The following is a 25,675-nucleotide window of genomic DNA, read 5'->3' as shown; positions in this document are numbered from 1 at the left end:
GTGACCTTGAAAACGGTCCAGTGATTATGGCCGCCTTGTTTTATGAGGCCAGTGAATCCTAGTAGTGGCATAGGATAATGGAGGGTCTTAGCTGCGATGCCTGCCCTGTCTCGATTTTCAGATGTTGTAGTGTGCATGTGAAGTGTGCCGAAAATGCGACCTTGGTGGTCGTGAAGTGGTCCAGTTGCAGTTACTTGAAAGAATGCAACCCATTGGAGCAGTTTTCCACGCCAAGGAAGCCTAGAGAGGTTTGGCCCAATGGTTAACGTGCGAGGGTGACTAGCATTGGCTAGTGCATTTCTAGTAGAAGTAGGGAAGGCACTGGAGCCCGATATTTAGGTTTAAGGAGAAATGACGGGTAAGGAGGCTTTGCACCAGAGAGCGACTGTTATGCTGGCCAACTGCCAGGTGTACTGATTACGCTGCCTTGTGGTAGTTGAAGAGGTTGAGGGAAATATATGTAATTGAATAATTTTGTATTATGTATAATTTTGTCTTTGTATTGTAATAGAATTAAGGGGTTAGGATTAAAATAGTCTAATAACTAGGACAAATTGTCCTAGTTCTAAGGTATTTTAAATTGGGGGAGAAAGGGGGATGTGATGTAGTTCAGCTGGGCTTGTGAGGTCTCTGGGGAGACCTAATTTAACCAATTATATGGTCACACCTTGCCTTGGCAAACGTCTGTAGCCACGCCCACGTCTGAGGTCTTTTGTTCTTGACGCCTCAGACCTAGGCGTCAGGTCGTACACGTGGTTGTGGAGGGTGCTTGGACCACCATAAAAGCCCAAGGAAGAGCATGATCAAGAGATTCGAGCGGAGCTGCTGCTGGGGTCCAGAGCTCCTGAGCAGAGATTCGAGCAGAGCTGCTGCTGGGGTGCAGAGCTCCTGAGCAGAGACTTCGAGCGGAGCTGCTGCTGGGGTGCAGGGCTCGGGAGAAGGCTGCTGAAGTCTCTGGAGGAGACTGTTGGAGACATTGGGCAGAGTACTGGCTTGGAGCAGTACTCGTGCTGTGTAGGTCTTGGGACCTGGGGCTTAGTTTCTGTAGTGAACTGCCCTCTGAACTATATTGTAAGTTACATTCATTTTGGTCAAGTTGATTGTATTTCCCTGTCTCACTGCTTATGTGTACCACCCCATTTATCTGAACCCCAATGATGTACTCCTGTTCCCAAATATATTATTGTACAAGGACTTAATAATAAACTGTGTTTGAGTAGAATAGTAATATTCACTGTCCCCGTTATTAGCTATTCCTATTTCTTATATTTTATTATGTTTATATATGAGTGAAGAGTGGGCGAGGCATATGTTAGTGAGTAGTGTAGAGTTAATGAGTGTCGTGGTGGTCACCACTGACCTGTCATTACCTACCTACCTCCACTAATCATCTCACTCCTACCACCTCGCCTGCCTCTCCCCTGCCTACATAATCCCTTACTCCCATATTCCCCACTTATATCCTATTCATTCATTACCCCCTACATGACAAGACAACTTTGTTATTAATAAACTTATTAAATTTTAATTTCTTTAATTAGTAGCCTACCAGTTGTAATCCTGAAGCACTATTGAATCTTGCTAAATTCTAATGGATAATTGTTACAAAAACCCAGTAACAGACTGGACGCTAGAAGTGCAGTCCTTTCTAGTATTCACTGGAGATCTCTATTATTATTAGAAATCGCATTTTTTGTAACAGGTTGTAAGAGAAGTAAATGTTAGGGTGTTGGGGAGAGAGATGGGATTAAATTATGGGGAATTAAATACAAAATGAGAGTTGACACAGTTACTTTTTTGCTTATGATACTGAGCTTTTGGGAGATTCTAAAGAAAAGTTACAAAGGTTAGTGGACGAGTTTGGGAGGGTGAGTAAAGGTAGAAAGTTGAAAGTGAATATAGATAAGAGTAAGGTGATAAGGGTATCAAATTATTTAGATAAAGAAAAATTGGATATCTGTGGAGACAAAAAAGGTTATCTATGGAGGCAAAGAAGGGAATGTACGAAAGTATAGTGGTACCAACACTCTTGTATGGGTGTGAAGCTTGGGTTGTAAATGCTACAGTGAGGAGGTGGCTGGAGGCAGTGGAGCTGTCCTGTCTAAGGGCAATGTGTGTGGTGTAAATACACCTACCATCCAACTTACGACCGGGTTCGGTTCCGAGAAACCGGTCGTAAGTCGAAATGGTCGTAAGTCGAACTTTACTACTGAATATCAACAAAACATTTTTGTAATGACTTTATTTTATCGTTTTATTTTGGTATTTCATGTTTTACTTTACTTTTTATGTTGTTAGTACTGTATTTTATACTGTAAAGTTTAGGATAAACACTGTGTACGACACAAATAGTTGTTTATTTCCCAGAAATTTGGCATAAAAAACACGGTCGTAAGTCGAGTGGTCGTAAGTCGAGCAGGTCGTAAGTCAGATGGTAGGTGTATTATACAGAGAATTTATAGTGTGGCTGAAGAGGGGTTGTTGAGGTGGTTTGGTTATTTAGAGAGAATGGGACAAAATAGAATGACTTGGAGAATGTATAAATCTGTAGGGTAAGGAAGGTGGGGTAGGTGTCGTCCTCGAAAAGGTTGGAAGGAGGGGGTAAAGGAGGTTTTGTGGGCAAGGGGCTTGGATTTCCAGCAAGTGTGTGAGTGTGTTAGATAGGAGTGAATGGAGATGAATGGTTTTTGGGACCTGACAAGCTGTTGGAGTGTGTGAGCAGGGTAATATTTTGTGAAGGGATTCAGAGAAATCGGTTAGCTGGACTTGAGTCCTGGAAATGGGAAGTACAATGCCTGCACTTTAAGGGGAGGTTTGTGATATTGGCAGTTTGGAGTAACTATCTAAACTGTCGTATGTGGGTGCCTCTGCAAAGACAGCGATTATGTATGAGTGATGGTTAGTGTTGAATGATAATGCAAGTTTTTTCTTTCTTTTTGGGTTTTTCTTTCTTTTGGATCACCCTGCCTTGGTGGGAAACGGCAGACGTGTTAAAAAAAAAAAGAAATCTCTACCCGTGTTACACATTTCTGTTTAAGTGGCTATTTTGCATCACTCTGCATTACTCTGTGGCACTTTAATCTGAGCATAGAGTAAGGAATACATACCACTTTAAGAGAAGTAGAGTACAGTACTCTATCAGGATTAAAATAAAGAGTTATAGAAAAAACAAGTATAAAGTATGTTGATAGTTCAAGCACTAGCAAAATGATTCAGTCATATGGGGTGAAAACAAAATCTATTTTTTTGTAGTGGAAAATTATTATTACAACTGAATTAGAGTCCTGTCCACCTCTATATTAGTTCAGTATTGCATCAGTTCCAAATGAATATATATTTTCATCTCTACATGCCATTAATCAATCTCATATAAAACCAAAAATTAGAAACAGAAACACTTGGATGTGTATAAAATAATAATAATAATCATAACGTTTGAAATATAATACTTAATATTGTAATTACAAAAAATGCAAAATAACCACAGGGGTAGTTTAATGATATCTCTAGGTCTTTCATGTTGCAATCACATCAGAAGCTTGCAATGTTGCAGAAATGAGTAGGAAGTCCATGTAGATGCCTTCAGGGAAACTACTCTCTCCAGAATCGTTTACCTCAATCTGGTTATTTTGCATCTTTTACAACTCGTTTGCGATTACTGCATTACGAAAGTATATACATTTTAGTCTACTTTTTCCAGTGATTTTGCAACAGCCTTAACAGCTGAAGTGTGCTGCCCATCATTTCACTTGTTATTTTTTATAACTGTATGTACTACAATGGAGGGCACATCAAAATTACTCAACTCAGAAGATAGTAACATTAACAGGAAATTAAGGAAGACTGGAGCTTATATATCTAAGCAGTATGCATTAATTTATTGCATTTACATAGAATGAAGACTTACAAAATACTTGTACATTGATAAAAACCTCACATTTGTAGTAATATGCTATTTTCCAGCTATATTTCACTGACCTCATTTTTACTCCAGTTTCTGTCAATGTGAAACTATGAAATTATAGATGAAGCTATGAAAGCCTGTATAATTTATACAAAAATATATACTTAAGAATCATTTTCACCTTTCAAACAAGCCATTCACACACAGGGATTTAATGTACATACTATATATACTGGATTGTTATATACAAAGTTATAAAAGAAGTACGTTTCTGGATACACTATTTTCAATTATGGTGAGACTAGGGTGCACCGTTAATGTCTCTAAGCTCTCGATCATCGTGGCGAAGGTCACTGTGGTTGTCAGTTTCTGAAGTGTTGGATATTAGACGCTTGATAGATGTACGGGAGAACAAAGAAGAATGATCGTCTTGACGTTGGAAGGGCACATCTCTGCCAGTAGTACTGTCATTATCATCTTCTCTAATAAACCAGTTGCTGAAGTAATGCAGCTGCAGAGGGACATAAAAAAACATTAAATTTAGATTCCAAAAGCACAGTAAGCCTACTGTAAATCAATATCACTGTAAATCAATATCACTGCAAGGTGATTATTTTGTTGCTAAACACTAATTATCAAATACAGTGGACCCCTAACTTTCATGATTAATCCATTCCAGAGTCCGCTGAATGGCAAAATTCATGAATGGCAAAACCATTTGCCCCATAAGAAATAATGGAAATCCAATTAATCCGTTTCAGACACCCAAAAGTATTAACAAAAAATATTTTTTTTATAGACTTAATATAGATTTACATACAGAAAAAATGACAAATAAATATAAAGCACTAATAAAATGGATAAATGAACATTTAACACCACACTTATCTTTATTGAAGATTCTTGTTGGTGTATGGCAGACAGGTAGGAGGCGAGAGGGAGGCGAGTTTATTATGCTTCAATATGATGCTAATGTCATCTCTACGGCTTATTTATCTATCACAATTCATCTAATATGACATAATAAACAATATTAATAACATAGAAACATGATATATACTCTAGAATTAATAAAATATGTCATTCCGTATGTCATGAGTGGTGATGGTGTTGTTGTTGTTGGGTTTATAAGGGCCACTGAGAGAAGATGTACATATTAGTGGTGGTGGAGGCTGCATCAGAGGCCACCACCACTATTCACACAAACAATGTATGTAATTTATAAATAGGAGATATTTACACTTTAATACTTACTTCACAAACTCTGATGATACCTTCAGCCCTTTCTACCTCAATCTCTTGCTACCCTCTACCCTGCACTATCCCCTGCCCCGCTGTTTTCTGTAACCTACTGATCGCCCCTCCCCCCTTCTGTCGCCCAATACCCTCGCTTCCTTCCCTACCCTGCAGCGCTGTATAGCCCTTGTGGCTTAGCGCTTCTTTTTTGATTATAATAATAATTACACTTTAATTTATAAATAAATACTAACACTTACCTTGGAGGAGATGTTAGTTTAATTAGTTACAGTGGGACCTCAAATTTCAAACGTATTGCTTATCGAACTCTTCGAAAATAGAACCCTTTTTTCAAACCAACTTTGTCCCTATTATCGAACTCACCCCTATTTTCGAACCGCCGGGTACCAGACCTGTTCGGCAGCCCGCTCTGTCCATGTCCCCATGCAGGCGCTGTGAGCCAGTCTGGTTTTGTTGATGCTTGAGTGAACACTAACCTGTGATCTCATTCAAACATTTTACGATTATTTCATTGTGTTTAGTGCTTGTGGGACTGTGAAATAAGCTACAATGGGAGCAATGAAACTTGCTAGCGGTACCCCTGTGGTAAAGAAAGTGAGAAACACCATAGATGTGAAGAAGGAAATAATACAGAAGTGGAATGATGCCCAAGTGGAATGATGTCCAAATGTTTGTGGAGAAGTACCACCCTGAGCAAGCTGAAACAAGCCATCTTTGCAACAAGTTCGGTGACAAGACCATGTCCCATTTTAGGGAAATTTTAAAGAGGCACCAGAAACAGAGGACTGTGGACAGTTATTTTGAGAGACAGGGGTCCAGTGACTCTCAAGCTGGTCCTAGTGGCATTAAAAGACAGAGAAGGGAAGTAACCCCAGAGAGGGCTTTACCTGAAGTCCTCATGGAGGGGGATTCTCCTTCCAAACACTCACCCCAACTCCCTCTCTCCTCCTCCCTATCTTCCAGATGCCATCACCAATCTTCAATAAAGGTAAGTAAAATGTTATTTTATATGTTTATTTAAATTTATTAATACATAATTGAACACCATATTTGTTATGTGTATGTAAAACTATAATTAATCTCTATAAAATGTATTTTTTGTGAACATTTTTGGGTTTCTGGAATGGATTAATTGTATTTCCATTATTTCTTATGGGAAATATTGCTTCGCTTTTCAGACTTTTCGAATTTAGAACTAACTCCTGGAACGGATTAAGTTCGATATTTGAGGTTCCACTGTAGTTTGATGGAGGAGATGCTGGCAGAAGTTTAGGGTGGTGGAAAATAGCAGGGTGGCATATGTTCAGTGGCCCTATACACCTCCAACAACATTGGAGAGTTACTTTCGTGTCTTTTTCTATCTCTTAAACACTTAACTTACTTGCTACTCTGTTAATGCTACACTTTATCACTCACTGGCACTATAGCCTTTATCAATACATATCGTAGAATCACTGAATCACTGAAGAAGGCACATTCTTCCATCTCTCTTCCTCCTCCACTCTGGTACTTTGCTACAAGTTTTTTCTTGAATTCTATTGTGTTTCTTTCCTTCTTTACCAAAGGGCTGGCACTATGAGCTTTCTTTGGGCCCATGGTGACTTATTCAGCAGTTGCAAGCACAAAAAAAATGGATTATTATGAAATGCATCATATGAACCCGTGGGGTGGTGGTCACTCACCCACAAATCATGCCACACCGACTCTCTGAATGTTGTGTGGGAGCCTTTGTGTACGCCTGGCCGCTCCCAGCTGCAGAGACATGTCCTGTATGACGGACGGATGACGAGGCTAATCACGAACCGCGAGGCTATGTTTTGACAAAAAAAGTTGCCGAAAGTCGGATTTCACAAAAGTTGCAGCCGCCGAAATGCAGGGGTCCACAGTACAGCTTTTAATAATTAAAATTAAAAGAAGAAAAGCATGATATTCTTAAAGAGCTCTCATTAAGTAAAATTAGTATAGTTCTGCATTCACTCATTCATTATACAGTTATTCGTATGCTGCAGTTATGAATTACTCTAGCAGTTGTTTTCTGATGTTACATTACAACTCCTTGGAAACACAGCTTTTATGTCTTGTGTGATCGTGTGCCTTGTATGCTGAAGAATACTGTAAGTACAGCCTCTCTTCTGCTATGTACTCATTTACTGACAACTTGGACTTAGGACGGGCTCTCTGTCCAGTATACATACCTAAATAATGTATATTAGAGCTGATTTCCTCTATTCTATTAATTACAATATACAGTACACTACTGTATAAACATTTAAAAATATACTAAAAATGTTATAAATGGTGCATAGGTGACATTAAAACAATATGAAAGATGGCTGACACAAACCCTTGCTTAGCGATGAATTCGTTTACCAACGTGTTCTCAGGAACAGAACTCTGTCGTTAAGTGAGGAGAGGCATGTAAAGTTTCATGAAACTGCAAAAGCATGATCGCAGACAAATCACAAAATGGGTGGAGGTCAAACCCATGGCACATTGGAGGTCGAACCCATGGCACAGTGGAGGTACGAACACATGGCACAGTGGAGAGTGAACCCATGGCACAGTGGAGGTTGAACCCATGGTACAGTTGAGGTCGAACCCATGGTACAGTGGAGGTCGAACCCATGGTATGTTGAAGGTCGAACCCATGGCACATTAGAGGTCGAATCCATGGCATGTTGGCCTGTGAGTTTTAGTACACACCTGCCATGGGTTCAAACCCCACATGTTTTCTGGTTTATAGTACAGTAGTCTCCCTGTATCCGTGGGGGATATGTTCCAAGACCTACTGCAGATACCCGAAACCGTGGATAGTAGCAAACTTCATATGTAAGTCGCATTTCATTTACATACATACCTATGATAAAGTTTAATTGATAAATTATGCACACTAAGTCAAGAATTAGCACTTTTTCACTGATGGGAAGCACTTCACAGCTTCTCTAAGTCTTTGAAGAACTGTGAGCATCACTACTTTTGTGGTTTAGGGCCATTATTAAGCAAAATTAAGAATTATTTTCAAGTCATGGTAAACTGTGGATAACTGAAACTGCAGAAACCAAGTGTATAGTTACTGCTTTGATGCTGTATGTTGTACAGTAGAACCTCGGTTCTAAAGCCAAATTAGACGAAAACTGAAGCAATATTTCCCATAAGAAATAATGTAAATCCAATTAATCCGTTCCATACACCCAAAAATATTAACAAAAAATACATTTTATAGAGAATAACTATAGTTTTACATACAGAAAACAATGAGAAATAAATATAAAGAACTAATTTAAATGGATAAATGAACATTTAAATCAGCTTTATCTTTATTGAAGACTTGGTGTATGAAAGGCGACGAGGAGGGAAGAGGGAGGAGAGTTTATTGTTTGGAAGGGGAATCCCCTTCCATAAGGACTTCATGTATCAAGTCCCTACCCAGGGTTACTTCCCTTCTTTGTCTTTTACTGGCACTAGGACCAGCTTGAGAGTCACTGTACCCCTGTCGCACAAAAAATCTGACCAGAGAGGTCTGTTTCTGGCGTCTCTTTAAGATTTGCCTAAAATGGGACACAGCATTGTCATTGAACTTGTTGCAGACATGGCTTGCAACAGCTTTGTTAGGGTGGTATTTCTCCACAAAACTTTGCACCTCACTCCACATTGCACAAATGTCCTTAATCACTGAAGAAGGCACATTCTCCCCTCTCTCTTCCTCCTCCTCTGAAGTAATTTCTTCAGCTGCAATCTGTTGCTGTTAAAGTTGAAGGTGTTGCAGCTCTTCAATGGAAATAAATGGTATAAAATACCGACACAATGGAAACATAAACACACATGCAGTATAATGTGATCCTTTATTGACTACGTTTTGCCCACACAGTGGGCTTTTTCAAGTCACAAACAGATCTACCTGGGGTGGAAGGGATGCATCCCTTCCACCCCAGGTAGATCTGTTTGTGACTTGAAAAAGCCCACTGTGTGGGCGAAACGTAGTCAATAAAGGATCACATTATACTGCATATGTGTTTATGTTTCCAGCTCTTCAATGGTTAGCTCTTCCCTGTGGTCATCCACCAACTCTTCCACATCCTGGCCACTCCCATGGACTTCCCCAAAGCTACAGCAGATTCCACAACAGGCGTAGGGATGTCAGAGTCAGCCTCAAACCCTTCAAAATCCTTCTCTTGGGCACATTCTGGCCACAATTTTCTCCAAGCAGAGTTCATCATCCTGGAAGTCACTTCCTGCCAAGCTTTATCTATAAGGCCTATGCAATCGAGGATATTGAAATGATTCCTCCAGAACTCTCTTAGGGTCAATTCAGTGTCCGAGGTCACTTCAAACATTTCAAACTTTGAAACATTGCTTTGGTGTAGAGTCTTTTGATGTTTGAAATGACCTGCTGGTCCATGGGCTGGATGAGAGGAGTGGTATTAGAGGGCAAGAACTTCACTGTGATGAAACTAAACTCCTCCAACAATTGGTCTTCCAAGTCTGGAGGATGAGCAAGAGCACTGTTCATTACCAGGAGGCACTTGAGTGGCAATTTATTTTCCAGGGGGTATTTCTTCACACTCGGACCAAACACACTATTGACCCACTCAATGAAAATTTGTCTCTTGACCCATGCCTTATTGTTAGCCTTCCACATCACACACAATTTACTCTTGATGACATTGTTTTTCTTGAACACTCAGGGATTTTCAGAGTGATAAACCAGTAAAGGCTTCACTTTGAAATCCCCACTAGCATTTCCACAGAACAAAAGAGTTAGTCTATCCTTCATAGGCTTGTTTCCTGGCAGTGCCTTTTCCTCTTGTGTGATATAGGTCCTCTTTGGCATTTTCTTCCTAAAGAGGCCTGTTTTGTCACAATTGAAGACTTGTTGGGGGAGAAATCCTTCAGCCTCTACACACTCCTTGAATTCGTCAATGAATTCTTCAGCCGTATGTTTGTCAGAACTTGCAGCCTCGCCATACCTTAACACACTGCATATGCCAGATCGCTTCTTGCAGTTGCTGAACTAGCCTTTGCTGGCCTTAATTCACTAACAGCAGAACTCGTTCCAGGCATATTCTTTACGAGATCCACATGCAACTGCCTTGCCTTTTCACAAATTATCACTTCCACACCAACAACTTCTCAACATCTTCGATTGTCTGCGATCTCTGTTTCATTAGCACACTTACCCCTTTCACAACATCAGATTCCTTGATTTCTTTTTTCTTCGCCAGGATGGAACTGAACATTAATGAAGACTTCCTGTACAACCTGGCAAGATCGACCATACGTAAGCCACTGTCATACTTTTCTACAAGCCTTTCTTGAATTCTATCATGTTTCTCACCATCTTTATCAAAGGGCTGGCACTCGGAACTTTCTTTGGCCCCATGGTGGCTTATTTAGCAGTCACACTCAATAAACAAGCACAGAAAAAATCAATTATTACACAATGCTTCATACGAACGCACAGGGTAATGTTCACTCGACAAGAAACAAAACCAGACTGACTCAGAATGTGTGCGTGGGATGCTTTGTGTGGGCACGGGCGCGTGGACACATTCAGTATGTCAGACAAAAACCATGGTGATGAACGAAAACTGGTACAATATTTTGACGAAAAAAGTTGTCGAAAACCAAATTCGACGAAAACCAGGGTGAACGAAAACCAAGGTTCCACTGTATAATGAAATTTATACTGCTACCGAATACAAAAGCTCCCTCCCTAAGGCTAGATGAAACCAAGAAATTTATATACAGTAGACCGTCATTTAACACGGTAGTTATGTCCCTGAAAACGCCATGCTAGGTAAAAATCATATTAGACAGACTAAAGAACTTGTGGGAAAAACAGGGTTACATTCCTGGGAGCCCCCAAAAAGCCAAACAGCTTTTTTTAGACCAACAGATCTTACAAAAACATAAGTGAATGTGTAATTGTAGTTCATTGTCGTGATATATTATTTCTTAAGACTAAAAATGCAATAGAAATAATAGTATTTTTTACCTTAAATTGTGGGTAATGGAATGGTGTTTGTGGATGATTGTGAAGAGAGTGGATATGCATGGTGTGGCCCTACTGGGCTGAGGTGGATGGTTGTTGGTTGTCGCTAGAAGTCGATGGTTGAAGTTCTGGTACTGAAGCCGATGGTTGTATTGGAGTGTGCATAAATTCTGTAACGGATCTCTGGGCTCTTTTACCCTGCAGTACATTATACAGCTGATGGTAAAGCATCATCAGCTGGTCTAGACCCCATTTCAAAGCACTGCTTCTAGATTTATCAGGGTCCTCTTCAGTGAAAAAGTCTGCAACTTTACCAATAATATGGAACTGCTCATATAACTGCTGCAATGTTAACTGTTTTTCTTCAGGTTCTTCTTCATCTTCTTCTGTTATCTCCCTCCCTTGTATCTGTGCATCGAGCCCTGCCAACATTTCCACATTTCCTCTGGATTCCTGTCTTCATCATCTAAGAGTTCATTCACATATTTATTCATATCTTCAAAACAATCATCTGGTAACCTCCTTGCCAGTTGAACAATTTCCTGAACCTGACTCTCAAGCAAGGGAAAACCAGTGAAAGAATTAACTACAGAAGGCCATAACTTTCCCCAGCCTGCATTTAATATTGATTGGAGCACTTTATTCCATGCACTTCTAGCATAGGTGATAGCATCTGCAATGTTAAATTTATTCCAGAAGCTTGGTACTGGCAAGCTGGAGTCAGTCCATTGATGCAACTAGTTTTTTCATAACTTTTTTTTTGTGTGGTTACACTTGAATACCTTAATAACTCCCCAATCCAGTGGTTGAATTAGAGATGTATTTGGAGGTAAAAATACAACTTTTACATGTGGGGTCACATCCAGCAAAGCTTGTGGATCAGTACGGGAATTATCAAGAATGAAGAGAGCCTGAATGCAAAGTTCTTGCTGTGCAGGTAAAACTTGGTTTCAGGAATAAAGTTATGCTTAACCCTTTCAGGGTTTCGGACGTACTAGTACGGCTTACGCACCAGGGTTTTTGACGTACTAGTACGCCTAAATTCTAGCGCCCTCAAATCTAGTGAAAGCTGGTAGGCCTACATATGATATGAAAGAATGGGTCTATGTGGTCAGTGTGCACAGTATAAAAAAATCCTGCAGCACACTGTGTAATGAGAAAAAAAAACTATGACTGTTTTTGGATTAAAACAGTAACTTTGCACTGTATTTTCGTATGGTATTTATTGTTGTATTCTAGTTTTCCTGGTCTCATTTTATAGAATGGAAGACATATTACAGAAATTGAGATGATTTTGACTGGTTTTACAATGAAAAGTACCTTGAAATTGAGCTCAAAGTCCAGAAAATTTTTCGAGAAGGGCCTTCAAACTCAAAGGGTTAACCTTAAAAACCAAGACAGTGGACCCTTCAGTAGATAACGACAATGGCCATTTTTACATAGCTGTATTTTATTTTTCAAAAGCATACCGGGGTACTTTAATTGCAAAAATTTTGCTTTCACAAATTTTCCGCTTCTAAAAACCCGCTACCGATTTTCTCCGAAACGCTTTTCCCAATGTTGCGTTGTTCCTGAGCACGCCAATGTTCCGTACGGCCCCTGGCATTGTTACCAGCCAGCCTCCCGGTAACATCCAAGCATACATTGGAATATTTCGATATTACAGTTTTTCGGTGCTTTTTCTGGAAAATAAGGACCATGGGGCCCCCAAAAAAGCTTCTAGTGCCAACCCTGAAAAGGGTGAGAATTATAGGGGAAAAAAGAAAGATTTGAAAGGGTTTGGGGCTCTGGAAACTGGGCCCGGGTTTTTGGAATATTAAAACCCCTTTAAAGATTAAGGTGGTACAGTGGGGTTTCTGTCTTTGACGTCACCTCTGACTTCAGCTGGCTGCAACGTCAGCTGTGCTTCTTGACCCTTTTTGGTGGTTTTAGAAAATCAAAGAAACAATTAACAGAGGTTTGGACCCGATTTTAACCAAGTCCCGTGATCTCAAGCTGGGCTAATGCATTAGGGGTAATCAACTAGGATTTCAAACCCCAACTAATAAGTTCTCTAAACCCCGTAAAGGGAAAAATGCCTTCTTCCATTTAATTTAAACTTCAATAAAAAAAGGTTGTTTGAGAGATTTAAGTGTAGGTTAAAATTTAAAATTCAGTGTAAAAAATTTTTTTAAAAGCCAAAAACCTTTTTCATTACTCAGGGGAAAACATTACACAGTTCTATTTTAGCATTGGCTCTTCAATTAAAAGGTTTAAGGGGTACATTTATTATTTATAACTAGTTTGCCAACCCAAAATAAACTGCCATTACTCCTCTTCTTTCATCACCTCTCTTTTTAAAATTAATTTTCCAAATTGGTTAAATTATTTTTTTTTTTATCTTTTGGGTTGTCCTTTTAGCAACGGTTTTTGTTTCATTTTATCTTTGCGGTTTTTTTGGATACCGAATTTTCAGTCATCAATTACCTCTTGCAAAAGGATTAAAATCCTATAACCCGGGGCCACCTTGTTTTCTTTTGAATTTCTTTGTAATTCCTAGACTTACACGCTTCAACCTTTTCTTGCTACTTTCAGCAACACTCACATGCCTACTAGGTGCCATGATTGCTTGGCAGATTTAAGATATGGCAATTAAAATAAGTATCTAAACAAACACAGCGAGCTCCCAGAAGATCGTCCTACACGTGTATGAACCAAACTAAAGGCTGGGAGGGTGGTGAAGGTGGGTGTGGATGGCTCAGGGTGGCGGGGTTGGCGGTAGGCCTCCCCCATTGACTCAATGGTGTAGCCCACAGCCAATCCCGCGGGCGACTGCGGGCTCAAAATTTTTTCCCCTCTCACAAACTGAACCATGTTAAATTAATTTTACGAAGTGTTAAATAATATTGTGCCACAGTTCTTCATTCGTGCTATACCCGAATCATACCAAATAAACTCGTGCTAAATGATGGTCTACTGTACGTATAACTCTTGGTCTCCTAGACAACTCACAGTGAAACCTCGATTTAACGGACCTCAAATTGTCCATCACTGTTAAGGTCCACTGGGTAAATTGATTATGGCTTTAATGAACACAGTCGGTTCTTTAAAGAATTGTCCATTACTGCTATGGTTCACTGGATAATTATTTTTTTTCAGATTTAATGGGCAAAGTTCATTGTTTATAGAATTGTCCAGTACTGTTACGATCATGGGAAAACAATCTCATCATTTTGATTTAACCCGTAAACGGTCCAAACGTATATATACGTTTTTTCAACATTTGAAAGTATGTAAAAAAGTAGATCTTTTTGTTTTTTTACATTTGAAAATGTGTAAAAAAACTGATCTACTTTCTTTTGTTATATTTGAAAATATGTAAAAAAAAACGTAGATCTACTTTTGTAGCATTACACACGTGAACGTAGATCTGCTTGGACTGTTTACGGGTTAATAAACATTTAGCACTGCCAGACACCCTTTTCTCCCTATTAGTCCATTAAATCTAAGTTTCACTGCAATTCCTTTCATTTCTTCATACTCAAACACTCCTGATTCTTAACTGTTTTCCTCAGTACTCAAGTAGTGTTGTCTTTTGCTTCCCAAAAACTCAATACCACAGTGTTAGGAGTCATGCAGGGAATACTGCCCTCAATGTATTTAACTTGCATGCTCCTGTTGATAAGTTTAATTATATGAACCTTCCATCTTGTGCTCAGTTAAAATAAAAATTAAAAGGTTATTAACGTATCATGTAGGCTAGCCACTGCTGGTCGTGAAGGTGACCCAATCACAGTTCAAGCTTCAGGGCCCCCAAAATGTAGATCCACCACTGGTCAGAACCCACCATTATTGTTGGTGACATATGTACTGCTATATCCACATACAGTAAATACAAATACCTCAAATTCATCATTCATCTCGCTGTCAACTTTGTAACTTGTTTTAAAAAACAAATTGGAATTAGAACCTCAACTGTACTAGAATATGTGTGATATACAGGATTTATGCCTGAAAAATACACACAATCAATTCACATACCGTGACCAAGGCTCCAAAGGTTCCAAGGAGACCGCCTCCTAGGACATCCCACCAGTGATGTCTGTTGTCCCATATGCGTGACTGACAGCAAATTATCGTCCATACAGCCCATATCATTTGCAGTGATGGAGCCCCCAGGACAGACCATGTATTCCATAGACGTTGCTTAATGTACACCTTCAACAGGACAAAATATATTCTGAGTGCACAAACAATTTTATAAAACAAATACTGTGTAGTGCTTATTCTACAGCACAGTTCTTTTTAGGTTTTTGTATTTTTATAGGACACAGTTATCAATCTGGTTTTCATTGTTCCTTTAAAAAGGTTCAGAATTCTTGATTATGGATAATTATTTTTAAGAGCATAATTTAAATAAAAGCATGATTATCAAAATAAATTGAAGTTTTGAAAACATATTCATACCAAGTCCTAATTATGATTCAAGAAAATGCATACAGTGAAGTACTGTACATTTCTAGTCTATGGTGCACAAGCCTTTTACTGAACCATTTACACTGTAATGAAGGTCTATTTTGCCACAAAAAAAATTAGCATATGTCACAGGCAGCAGAAAGCAGCCAGATAACCAAAATTTTGATTTATGAGTAATAATAACAAAATGGAAAAAAAAATTGGTTAATTTGTAATATACAAGATAGAGATACACTCAAAAATACCTATGGCATAAATTATACATAGTGTTAAAAGATGCAATAGTCATAAATTCTAGAGATATAAACTGTTATGAAACAGCATGACATACTACGTATATGTAAAAAGAAAAATTAGAGCTTATGTAAAAAGATAAGAGGTTCCCTTATCTATTGTAAGATTATAGTACTGTACCAGTGATGTTAGACAATGTTGTGATTAAAAATGAACAGAAGTATTATAAGATGAAACTATCAGTCCTATTCAAGTAAAACTGAGATTCAAAATGCAAAGATCCAGTAAAATCCCTCAAAATTGCATCTCAAAGATGCTAGTGTCCTAGAATTGTGCATACAGACTCTCATATCTGGAATCCTCGCAGTTCTGAGGAATTTTTTGGGACCCTTGGTAAGCCCTGCAATTGGGAGCCTGGATATTTGGGTTCTCCCCATTTACAATATTACATTAAGAACAAAAGTTTAATATTTGTTTGATTGCTCATGAGCTCCTGCCATCTGTGCTTTTCATAAGCCTAGCCAATAACTTTCAAAATAATTTTTTCTACAAATAATCCCTCAATATGAGGACCCTCTATACAATGGAGTTCAGAAATATGAATCAAAACCTGCTGAACTAATTGACTTGGAAACAATAGACAACTTCGGTTCAGTAGACTAAGCACTAAAAATTTGACCCTGAGTTTAGCATACAATGTCAATTTATATGTGAGCTTGTGATCTTTAATTTCATTTAGTTAAGATTATAGGAAAGCCAGCCAAAAAATCAAATTTCTGTACTTTATGGATAACACTGCATTTGTGCACACACCAAGAGCAACTTACGATCATAAAAATAGATGAGAAGACGGAAAGAGAGGCATGGCCAGAAGGGAATGACTTCATTGAGTCCACGAGTCTTGGGTGCGAGAGCCCATACGGGTTCGTGCAATTATGCCACGTCACAGTGACATATCTGAGGGTCAAGAGTGTCCTATATAATTTTTTATTACATTTGAAGAAAACTTCAAAGACTAAGACACATGTGCACAGTTGGGTATCTTTATTGATTAAAAGCTTCCCCTGCACAGCATGTTTCTTCAGTCAAATGCAGAGGAAGCAGGTGTAGTAGTGAAATAAAGACAATGTAATCAGTCCATCAACCTTGGAGAAAAACTATTTAAGGAGGTCAATCTCCAAGGTTGATAGACTGATTACTTAATCTTTATTTCCCTACTACACCTGCTTCCTAAGTACATATCTGACAGAAGCCTACTGTATAATAATAATAATAATAATAATAATAATAATTATAATAATAATAATAGTTGCAGCTACACTGAGAGTAAAAGGTAGATGGGATACAAGGAGAATAGAAGCATCAGGGAAGAGAGAGGTGAAGGTCTATAAACTAAAAGAGGAGGCAGTTAGGGTAAGATATAAACAGCTATTGGAGGATAGATGGGCTAATGAGAGCATAGGCAATGGGGTCGAAGAGGTATGGGGTAGGTTTAAAAATGTAGTGTTAGAGTGTTCAGCAGAAGTTTGTGGTTACAGGAAAGTGGGTGCAGGAGGGAAGAGGAGTGATTGGTGGAATGATGATGTAAAGAGAGTAGTAAGGGAGAAAAAGTTAGCATATGAGAAGTTTTTACAAAGTAGAAGTGATGCAAGGAGGGAAGAGTATATGGAGAAAAAGAGAGAAATTAAGAGAGTGGTGAAGCAATGTAAAAAGAGAGCAAATGAGAGAGTGGGTGAGATGTTATCAACAAATTTTGTTGAAAATAAGAAAAAGTTTTGGAGTGAGATTAACAAGTTAAGAAAGCCTAGAGAACAAATGGATTTGTCAGTTAAAAATAGGAGAGGAGAGTTATTAAATGGAGAGTTAGAGGTATTGGGAAGATGGAAGGAATATTTTGAGGAATTGTTAAATGTTGATGAAGATAGGGAAGCTGTGATTTCGTGTATAGGGCAAGGAGGAATAACATCTTGTAGGAGTGAGGAAGAGCCAGTTCTGAGTGTGGGGGAAGTTCGTGAGGCAGTAGGTAAAATGAAAGGGGGTAAGGCAGCCGGGATTGATGGGATAAAGATAGAAATGTTAAAAGCAGGTGGGGATATAGTTTTGGAGTGGTTGGTGCAATTATTTAATAAATGTATGGAAGAGGGTAAGGTACCTAGGGATTGGCAGAGAGCATGCATAGTTCCTTTGTATAAAGGCAAAGGGGATAAAAGAGAGTGCAAAAATTATAGGGGGATAAGTCTGTTGAGTGTACCTGGTAAAGTGTATGGTAGAGTTATAATTGAAAGAATTAAGAGTAAGACGGAGAATAGGATAGCAGATGAACAAGGAGGCTTTAGGAAAGGTAGGGGGTGCGTGGACCAGGTGTTTACAGTGAAACATATAAGTGAACAGTATTTAGATATGGCTAAAGAGGTCTTTGTGGCATTTATGGATTTGGAAAAGGCGTATGACAGGGTGGATAGGGGGGCAATGTGGCAGATGTTGCAAGTGTATGGTGTAGGAGGTAGGTTACTGAAAGCAGTGAAGAGTTTTTACGAGGATAGTGAGGCTCAAGTTAGAGTATGTAGGAAAGAGGGAAATTTTTTCCCAGTAAAAGTAGGCCTTAGACAAGGATGTGTGATGTCACCGTGGTTGTTTAATATATTTATAGATGGGGTTGTAAGAGAAGTAAACGCGAGGGTCTTGGCAAGAGGCGTGGAGTTAAAAGATAAAGAATCACACACAAAGTGGGAGTTGTCACAGCTGCTCTTTGCTGATGACACTGTGCTCTTGGGAGATTCTGAAGAGAACTTGCAGAGATTGGTGGATGAATTTGGTAGGGTGTGCAAAAGAAGAAAATTAAAGGTGAATACAGGAAAGAGTAAGGTTATGAGGATAACAAAAAGATTAGGTGATGAAAGATTGAATATCAGATTGGAGGGAGAGAGTATGGAGGAGGTGAACGTATTCAGATATTTGGGAGTGGACGTGTCAGCGGATGGGTCTATGAAAGATGAGGTGAATCATAGAATTGATGAGGGAAAAAGAGTGAGTGGTGCACTTAGGAGTCTGTGGAGACAAAGAACTTTGTCCTTGGAGGCAAAGAGGGGAATGTATGAGAGTATAGTTTTACCAACGCTCTTATATGGGTGTGAAGCGTGGGTGATGAATGTTGCAGCGAGGAGAAGGCTGGAGGCAGTGGAGATGTCATGTCTGAGGGCAATGTGTGGTGTGAATATAATGCAGAGAATTCGTAGTTTGGAAGTTAGGAGGAGGTGCGGGATTACCAAAACTGTTGTCCAGAGGGCTGAGGAAGGGTTGTTGAGGTGGTTCGGACATGTAGAGAGAATGGAGCGAAACAGAATGACTTCAAGAGTGTATCAGTCTGTAGTGGAAGGAAGGCGGGGTAGGGGTCGGCCTAGGAAGGGTTGGAGGGAGGGGGTAAAGGAGGTTTTGTGTGCGAGGGGCTTGGACTTCCAGCAGGCATGCGTGAGCGTGTTTGATAGGAGTGAATGGAGACAAATGGTTTTTAATACTTGACGTGCTGTTGGAGTGTGAGCAAAGTAACATTTATGAAGGGATTCAGGGAAACCGGCAGGCCGGACTTGAGTCCTGGAGATGGGAAGTACAGTGCCTGCACTCTGAAGGAGGGGTGTTAATGTTGCAGTTTAAAAACTGTAGTGTAAAGCACCCTTCTGGCAAGACAGTGATGGAGTGAATGATGGTGAAAGTTTTTCTTTTTCGGGCCACCCTGCCTTGGTGGGAATCGGCCGGTGTGATAATAAAAATAAAAAAATAATATAAAATAATAATAATAATAATAATAATAATAATAATAATAATAATAATAATAATAATAATAATAATAATAATACATTTACTACAAGTACATGTACAAGGTATACAGGCCTAACTGACATCAATGACATACAGTGGACCCTTGGGTAAAGGCATTAATCCGTTCCAGAGAGCTTGCCTTTAACCGAATTAATTTTCCCCATAAGAAATAATGGAAATCCAATTAATCCGTTTCAGATACCCAAAAGTATTAACAAAAAATATTTTTTTTTAAAGATTAAATATAGATATACGTACATACAGAAAAAAAATGACAAATAAATATAAAGCACTAATAAAATGGATAGATGAACATTTAGCATCACACTTACCTTTATTGACTCTTGTTGGTGTATGGCAGACAGGTAGGAGGCAAGAGGGAGACGAGTTTATTATGCTTCAATATGACGATATCATCTCTACAGCTTATTTATCTATCACAATTCATCTAATATGACATAATAAACAATACATGTAGTATTAATAACATAGAAACACGATATATACCCTAAAATGAATAAATATATCATAATGTATGAGAGGAGTAAAGTGATGGAAGTGTTGTTGTTTGGTTTATAGGGGCCACTGAGAGAAGCCATACATAGTGGTGGTGGTGGAGGCACCAGTAGAACCCACCAACACTATCACACTTAAATAATGTATGTAATTTATAAATAAGAAATATTTACATTTTAATTTATAAATAAGAATTTTTTTTATGTTATTAACACACCGGCCAATTCCCACCAAGGCAGGGTGGCCCAAAAAAGAAAAACTTTCATCATTCACTCCATCACTGTCTTGCCAGAGGGGTGCTTTACACTACAGTTACAAGACTGCAACATTAACATCCCTCCTCCAGAGTGTAGACACTGTACTTCCCATCTCCAGGACTCAAGTCCGACCTGCCGGTTTCCCTGAATCCCTTCATAAATGTTACTTTGCTCACACTCCAACAGCACGTCAAGTACGTATATTAAAAACCATTTATCTCCATTCACTCCTATCAAATATGCTCAGGCATGCTTTCTGGAAGTCCAAGCCCCTCACACACAAAACCTCCTTTACCCCCTCCCCCCCATCCTTCCTAGGCTAACCCCTACCCTGCCTTCCCTCCACTACAAGAGGGAAGTCATTCTGATTTGTTCCATTCTCTCTACATGTCCGAACCACCTCAACAACCCCTCTTCAGCCCTCTGGATAATAGTTTTGGTAATCCCACACCTAATTTCCAAACTACGAATTCTCTGCATTATATTCACACCACACATTGCCCTCAGACTTGATATCTCCACTGCCTTCAGCTGCCTCCTGGAGAATGCTGGAGGAGAAATAAGAAATATTTACATTTTAATTTATAAATAAGTAAGTTTACTCAGGTATACAGGTATACACAAATACAGTTACGTACATAGATCATCATACATAGCAGCACGTGTGTAAAGTACCTAGGATAACCCAAAAAAGTCAGAGTGACTTATGTATTTCCATTGGGGTCCTTTTATATTTATACTTATACAGTGGACCCCCGCTTTACGATCACCTCCCAATGCGACCAATTACGTAAGTGTATTTATGTAAGTGCGTTTGTACGTGTATGTTTGGGGGTCTGAAATGGACTAATCTAATTCACAATATTCCTTATGGGAACAAATTCGTTCAGTACTGGCACCTAAAGATACTTCTGGAATGAAATAATATCGTAAACCGGGGTTCCACTGTATTTACTTTTATACTTACACTTTTATATTTACACTTACCTTGGAGAAGATGTTAGTTTAATTAGTTAGTTTGATGGAGGAGACGCTGGCAGAGGTTTAGGGTGGTGGAAGATACGTAGCAGGCCGGCGTATGTTCAGCGGCCCAATGCACATCCAACAACATTGGAGAGTTACTTTCGTGTCGTTTTCCTATCGCTTACTCACTTAACTTACTTGCTATACTGTTAATTCTACACTTTATCGCTGGCTGGCACTATAGCCTTTATCGATACCTGCTGCTTTAGTATCATACATATCGTAGAATCACTGAATCACTGCAGAAGGCACATTCACCCCTCTCTCTTCCTCCTCCACTTTGGTACTTTGCTATGAGTTTTTTCTTGAATTCTATTGTGCTTCTTTCCTTCTTTACCACAGGGCTGGCACTAGAAGCTTTCTTTGGGTCCTTGATGGCTTATTTAGCAGTTACAAGCACTAAAACAATGGAATAATAAAAAATATATCGCATGTACGCGAGGAATCGTCCTCTCTGGCTTGTAAACAATGGCACACTACCTGTACATGGGCTCAGGCCACACAGACATGTTCGGGACGAATGCCCTTAACCGAGTTCTTGGGTGCTAGCCGAGCCAATATTTTGATGCAAAAGCGTGCTGCTATCCGATTTTAGCGTTAGCCGATGCCGCCGTTACCCAAGGGTCCACTGTACTACTATGTAGAAAGCCCCTTGTTATGCAGAGCATTTCAAGCAAATTAGGTCAGTTTTGTCCCAGGATGCGACCCACACCTGGTCTCAGACCGAGCCGTGGGGGCATTGACCCCCGAAACCCTCACCAGGTAAATACCAGTCGACTGACTCCCATGTACGCACTTTACTGATGGGTGAACATGGATGGCAGGTGTCTCATGGAAACACGTCCCTAATGTTTTCCAGCCAAACCAGAGAGATTCAAACTCCGGACCTCAGTGTGTGAGCTGAGTGCGCTAGTGATCAAGCTACGGGCAAAGCGTTTCATCAGTAAAGATACCCAACTGTTGCACAGATGTCTTACTCTTCACCTTGTCAGTATTTTATACCATTTTCAACATAAGAGAAAACTCTTTTCCCTCATATGCTGATAAATCAGAATTGATTAAAATAAAGCAAGAGACAAATCTCAACAAAATAAGAAGAAAGAAAATAGAATGAAAACTTGAAATAAAATACTGCAAAATGAAAATCTGAGAATAAGATCAAGTAAAATTGAAAAAATGGCAAGGGAAAATTATTATAACATTCATAGGGAAGAATAAGTCTGGTAAAAGCTTATTTTAATCACTGATAAAAAAATAATTTTTTTTTCACATTGCTTGACATACAAAAACTGTTATGGTATTAAAATATACACAGAATGTACTGTACAAGGGACTGTATGTACCACATACAGTACAGTATAGTGGAACCTCGGTACTTGTATTTAATTCATTCCAGAAGGCTGTTCTAGTGCCGATCCATTCGAGTATCAAACAGATTCTTCCCAATCAATTTTCTTTTTGGTTGGCTGTTATCGCTAATCTTCATAGGCCCCTTGGTTACTTATTTATACATACATATAATATAAAAAAAACACCAAAAAATGCATAGAAACATGAAATAGTTTACAGCGAAGCTCTGGCAGGTCATGTTTGTTTGGTCGAGTGCTGAGCTTTGTTCGAGTAGGGAGCTGTTCGAGTACTGAGGTTCCTCTGTACTTCCAGTTTACCAAAATAATGATTAGACATAAATAAGAATGTGTACAGTATTAATGAACAGTATACCCTGTTTAATTATTATCAATGCACATTTTGAAATGCATCAAAACTGAGCATGTTACAAAGTTTGCTTATGATAAAAAGACATACCCGTACTGCAGTTTACACTGCTCTGATGTGATATTTGGTTTACACGTGTCCCAGAAGTGTGGTCTGGCCTCGCCCACAACTGTCTTTGTCAAATCATTGATGAAAAACATGAACAGGCCTCCCACGAAGAGGTCAGTGATATACCCCCAGCTGCGACGAAGCCCTGACTGGAATGGTGATGCCCCCATGGCTGGCTGGGATGGGGGGACAATCCACTCTACAATTACCATCTGAAAAGGTAAAAAATACACACCAACCAATCTATAGTAAGAGTATTTCTGTAGACAGGTTTCATAACTTAAACTTGCATCATACAAACTCATACATGTGCCTAGCACATAAATGCTGTAACTTTGCAATACAGGAGGGCCCCGTTTGTACAGCTCTTAGATTCCTGACCCTGTGCGATAAATGAAAATCGCAAGTGGGTGGAAAAAAGCAGTTTTTCATTATTGCATATGTCAATACAGCGAGGCATACAATACTTATCTTAAAACACTTACACAACTGTTGTGTGAAAACGGTGGAAAAGCAGTGAAATGACTGAACTTAATGAACAATGGCTCAGTTGAAAGCGACAAAAATGTGGAACACTGAAAAGAGGGTGCAGAATAGGCAGGGTCCTCCTATATAAGTAAGTAAGTTTATTCAGGTATACCCAAATACAGTTACATAGAATTATCATACATAGCAGCATATGTGTAGGGAACCTAGGATAACCCAAAAAAAGTCAGACAGAGTGACTTATTTCCATTGGGGTCCTTTGCTTATTTCCATGATTATGTACATATACGTATAGTTAGCACTCTCCAGTCTTAATGTTTTATGAATGTCATTAAAGCAATACAAATTTACAAATAACCTGCACTTAAGAGAAAACATTTATGATGACATTTCAGTTTGTTCTGAATCACTGTCAAGTCATAACTTAGAGAAAAAAAAGTAGAGGCCAGAAGACAGGTTGGAGAAGGGGGACAGAGAGGATGGTAGCCATGGAAGTAGCAGAATTAGTAGCAGCAGTAGTAATAGTAGTAGTAGTAGTAGTACTAGTAGTAAACACTAGTAATAAGAGCAGTGGTTGCAGTAGTAGTACAATAGAAATGCAGGTACAACACTAATTTACTGTCAGCGGAGCATCTGGCACCTCTTTTAGTCCAGACAAAATTGCCAAAATAGGTAACCTGCACCAGAGAACCAGTCAATAAAATGGCTGTGATCACCAACATGAGAGGAAAGATCATTGTTGGTGGTGACAAGACAAAACTTCTTTTGTACTCCATAAGTCTGTCAGGAAGAGAGAGACCAGTTTCAACAAAGAATTGGAGAGGACAGGAGGAACAGGAAATATACTAGACACCGGAAGTATGAACTTGATTACTATAAATCATATTATTTTGATGAAACGCAAGTTTGATATCCAAAGGGCATAGGGTAGGGCTAAAATTTTGAAGGTTGGAAATGTAGGAGAGGTAAAAGAACAAGAGTTTTCACAGAAGTGAATTTTGGAGAAAAGAAAGTCTGTTTAGCATGAGAGTACGCAGCATTTATGAAATTGGGAGGATAGCCAAGGCGAGGGAATGAGATGCTTTTCGTCCAACTGATCTTCAGCACATGCCCAAAAATTATCTAAATTGTTTTAAAGCAAAAAGGCAAGATTTCTCTTAAGTACTTAAAATGTTCTGTCTATATTCAATATACCACTGCATAGAATGTACTGTAGATACTTATAGCTCACTAAAATGCAAGAAACTTCATTTATATATTTCTTAAAAAAAAATGAGAAATTTTAAAGATTATTACTGACCACAAAGAAGGGCAAGAAGAGTGTAATACAGATGAGTATGGCGATGGAGATAGTATCATAGTGGAAAGCCCTCCTGATGCGGGGGTCATCACATGATACAGTGGTGTGTGATGGTGATATAACACCAAGCAGTGTTAATGACAGTCCAGCAGCAACTGAAAGGCAAAGATCACTGATGAAATACATGTACATGTATATTTTTTTTTAACATACCAGCCATCTCCCACCAAGGCAGGGCAGCCTGAAAAAAAAGAAACATAAGTTTTTTTGTTCTTTTTATATTTAATAATTTATATAGGAGAAGGGGTTACTGGCATTTTAATCGCTTCTTACAACACGAATGACTTATGGAGGAAGGATTCTTCTCCACTTCTGCACAGAGAATAATTATTATTATTATTATTCTATTCACAGGGAAATGTCTGGGAAATGACTGTAATTAGGTTAGGGGAAAAAAACAGCATGAGAACAAGAACAAAAAATGAGCAAAAACATTGAGAACAGAAAGAGAAACACTTGAAATACACCACATTACTGTATTTAAAAACACTCTTTAAATATTCTCAACTTATTGCTGTAGCATCAAGTAACCAGAATTCTAAACTTCGCTA

General features: G+C 38.9%; 1 protein-coding gene across 2 annotated transcripts in view; it reads right to left on the bottom strand.

Annotated features, from left to right (window-relative positions):
- Positions 1–3,850: 3,850 nt before the first annotated feature.
- Positions 3,851–25,675, bottom strand: part of LOC128688477 (phospholipid phosphatase 1-like) — a 90,028-nt gene continuing 68,203 nt past the window's right edge. For both annotated transcript variants that reach the window (XM_070080560.1, XM_070080559.1), the window contains exons 2-6: positions 25,065–25,219; positions 23,261–23,490; positions 16,670–16,799; positions 15,174–15,350; positions 3,851–4,415 (exon numbers count right to left, since the gene is read on the bottom strand). In XM_070080560.1, the coding sequence (XP_069936661.1) occupies positions 4,206–4,415; positions 15,174–15,350; positions 16,670–16,799; positions 23,261–23,490; positions 25,065–25,219 (902 nt within the window). In that variant the 3' untranslated portion in view covers positions 3,851–4,205. The remainder of the gene's footprint in view (positions 4,416–15,173; positions 15,351–16,669; positions 16,800–23,260; positions 23,491–25,064; positions 25,220–25,675) is intronic.

This window comes from Cherax quadricarinatus, unplaced genomic scaffold, assembly GCF_038502225.1.
Source record: "Cherax quadricarinatus isolate ZL_2023a unplaced genomic scaffold, ASM3850222v1 Contig606, whole genome shotgun sequence".
Classification (NCBI taxonomy): domain Eukaryota; kingdom Metazoa; phylum Arthropoda; class Malacostraca; order Decapoda; family Parastacidae; genus Cherax; species Cherax quadricarinatus.
Note: the sequence above shows the minus strand (reverse complement) of the source record. Positions and strands in the feature narration are given on the sequence as shown.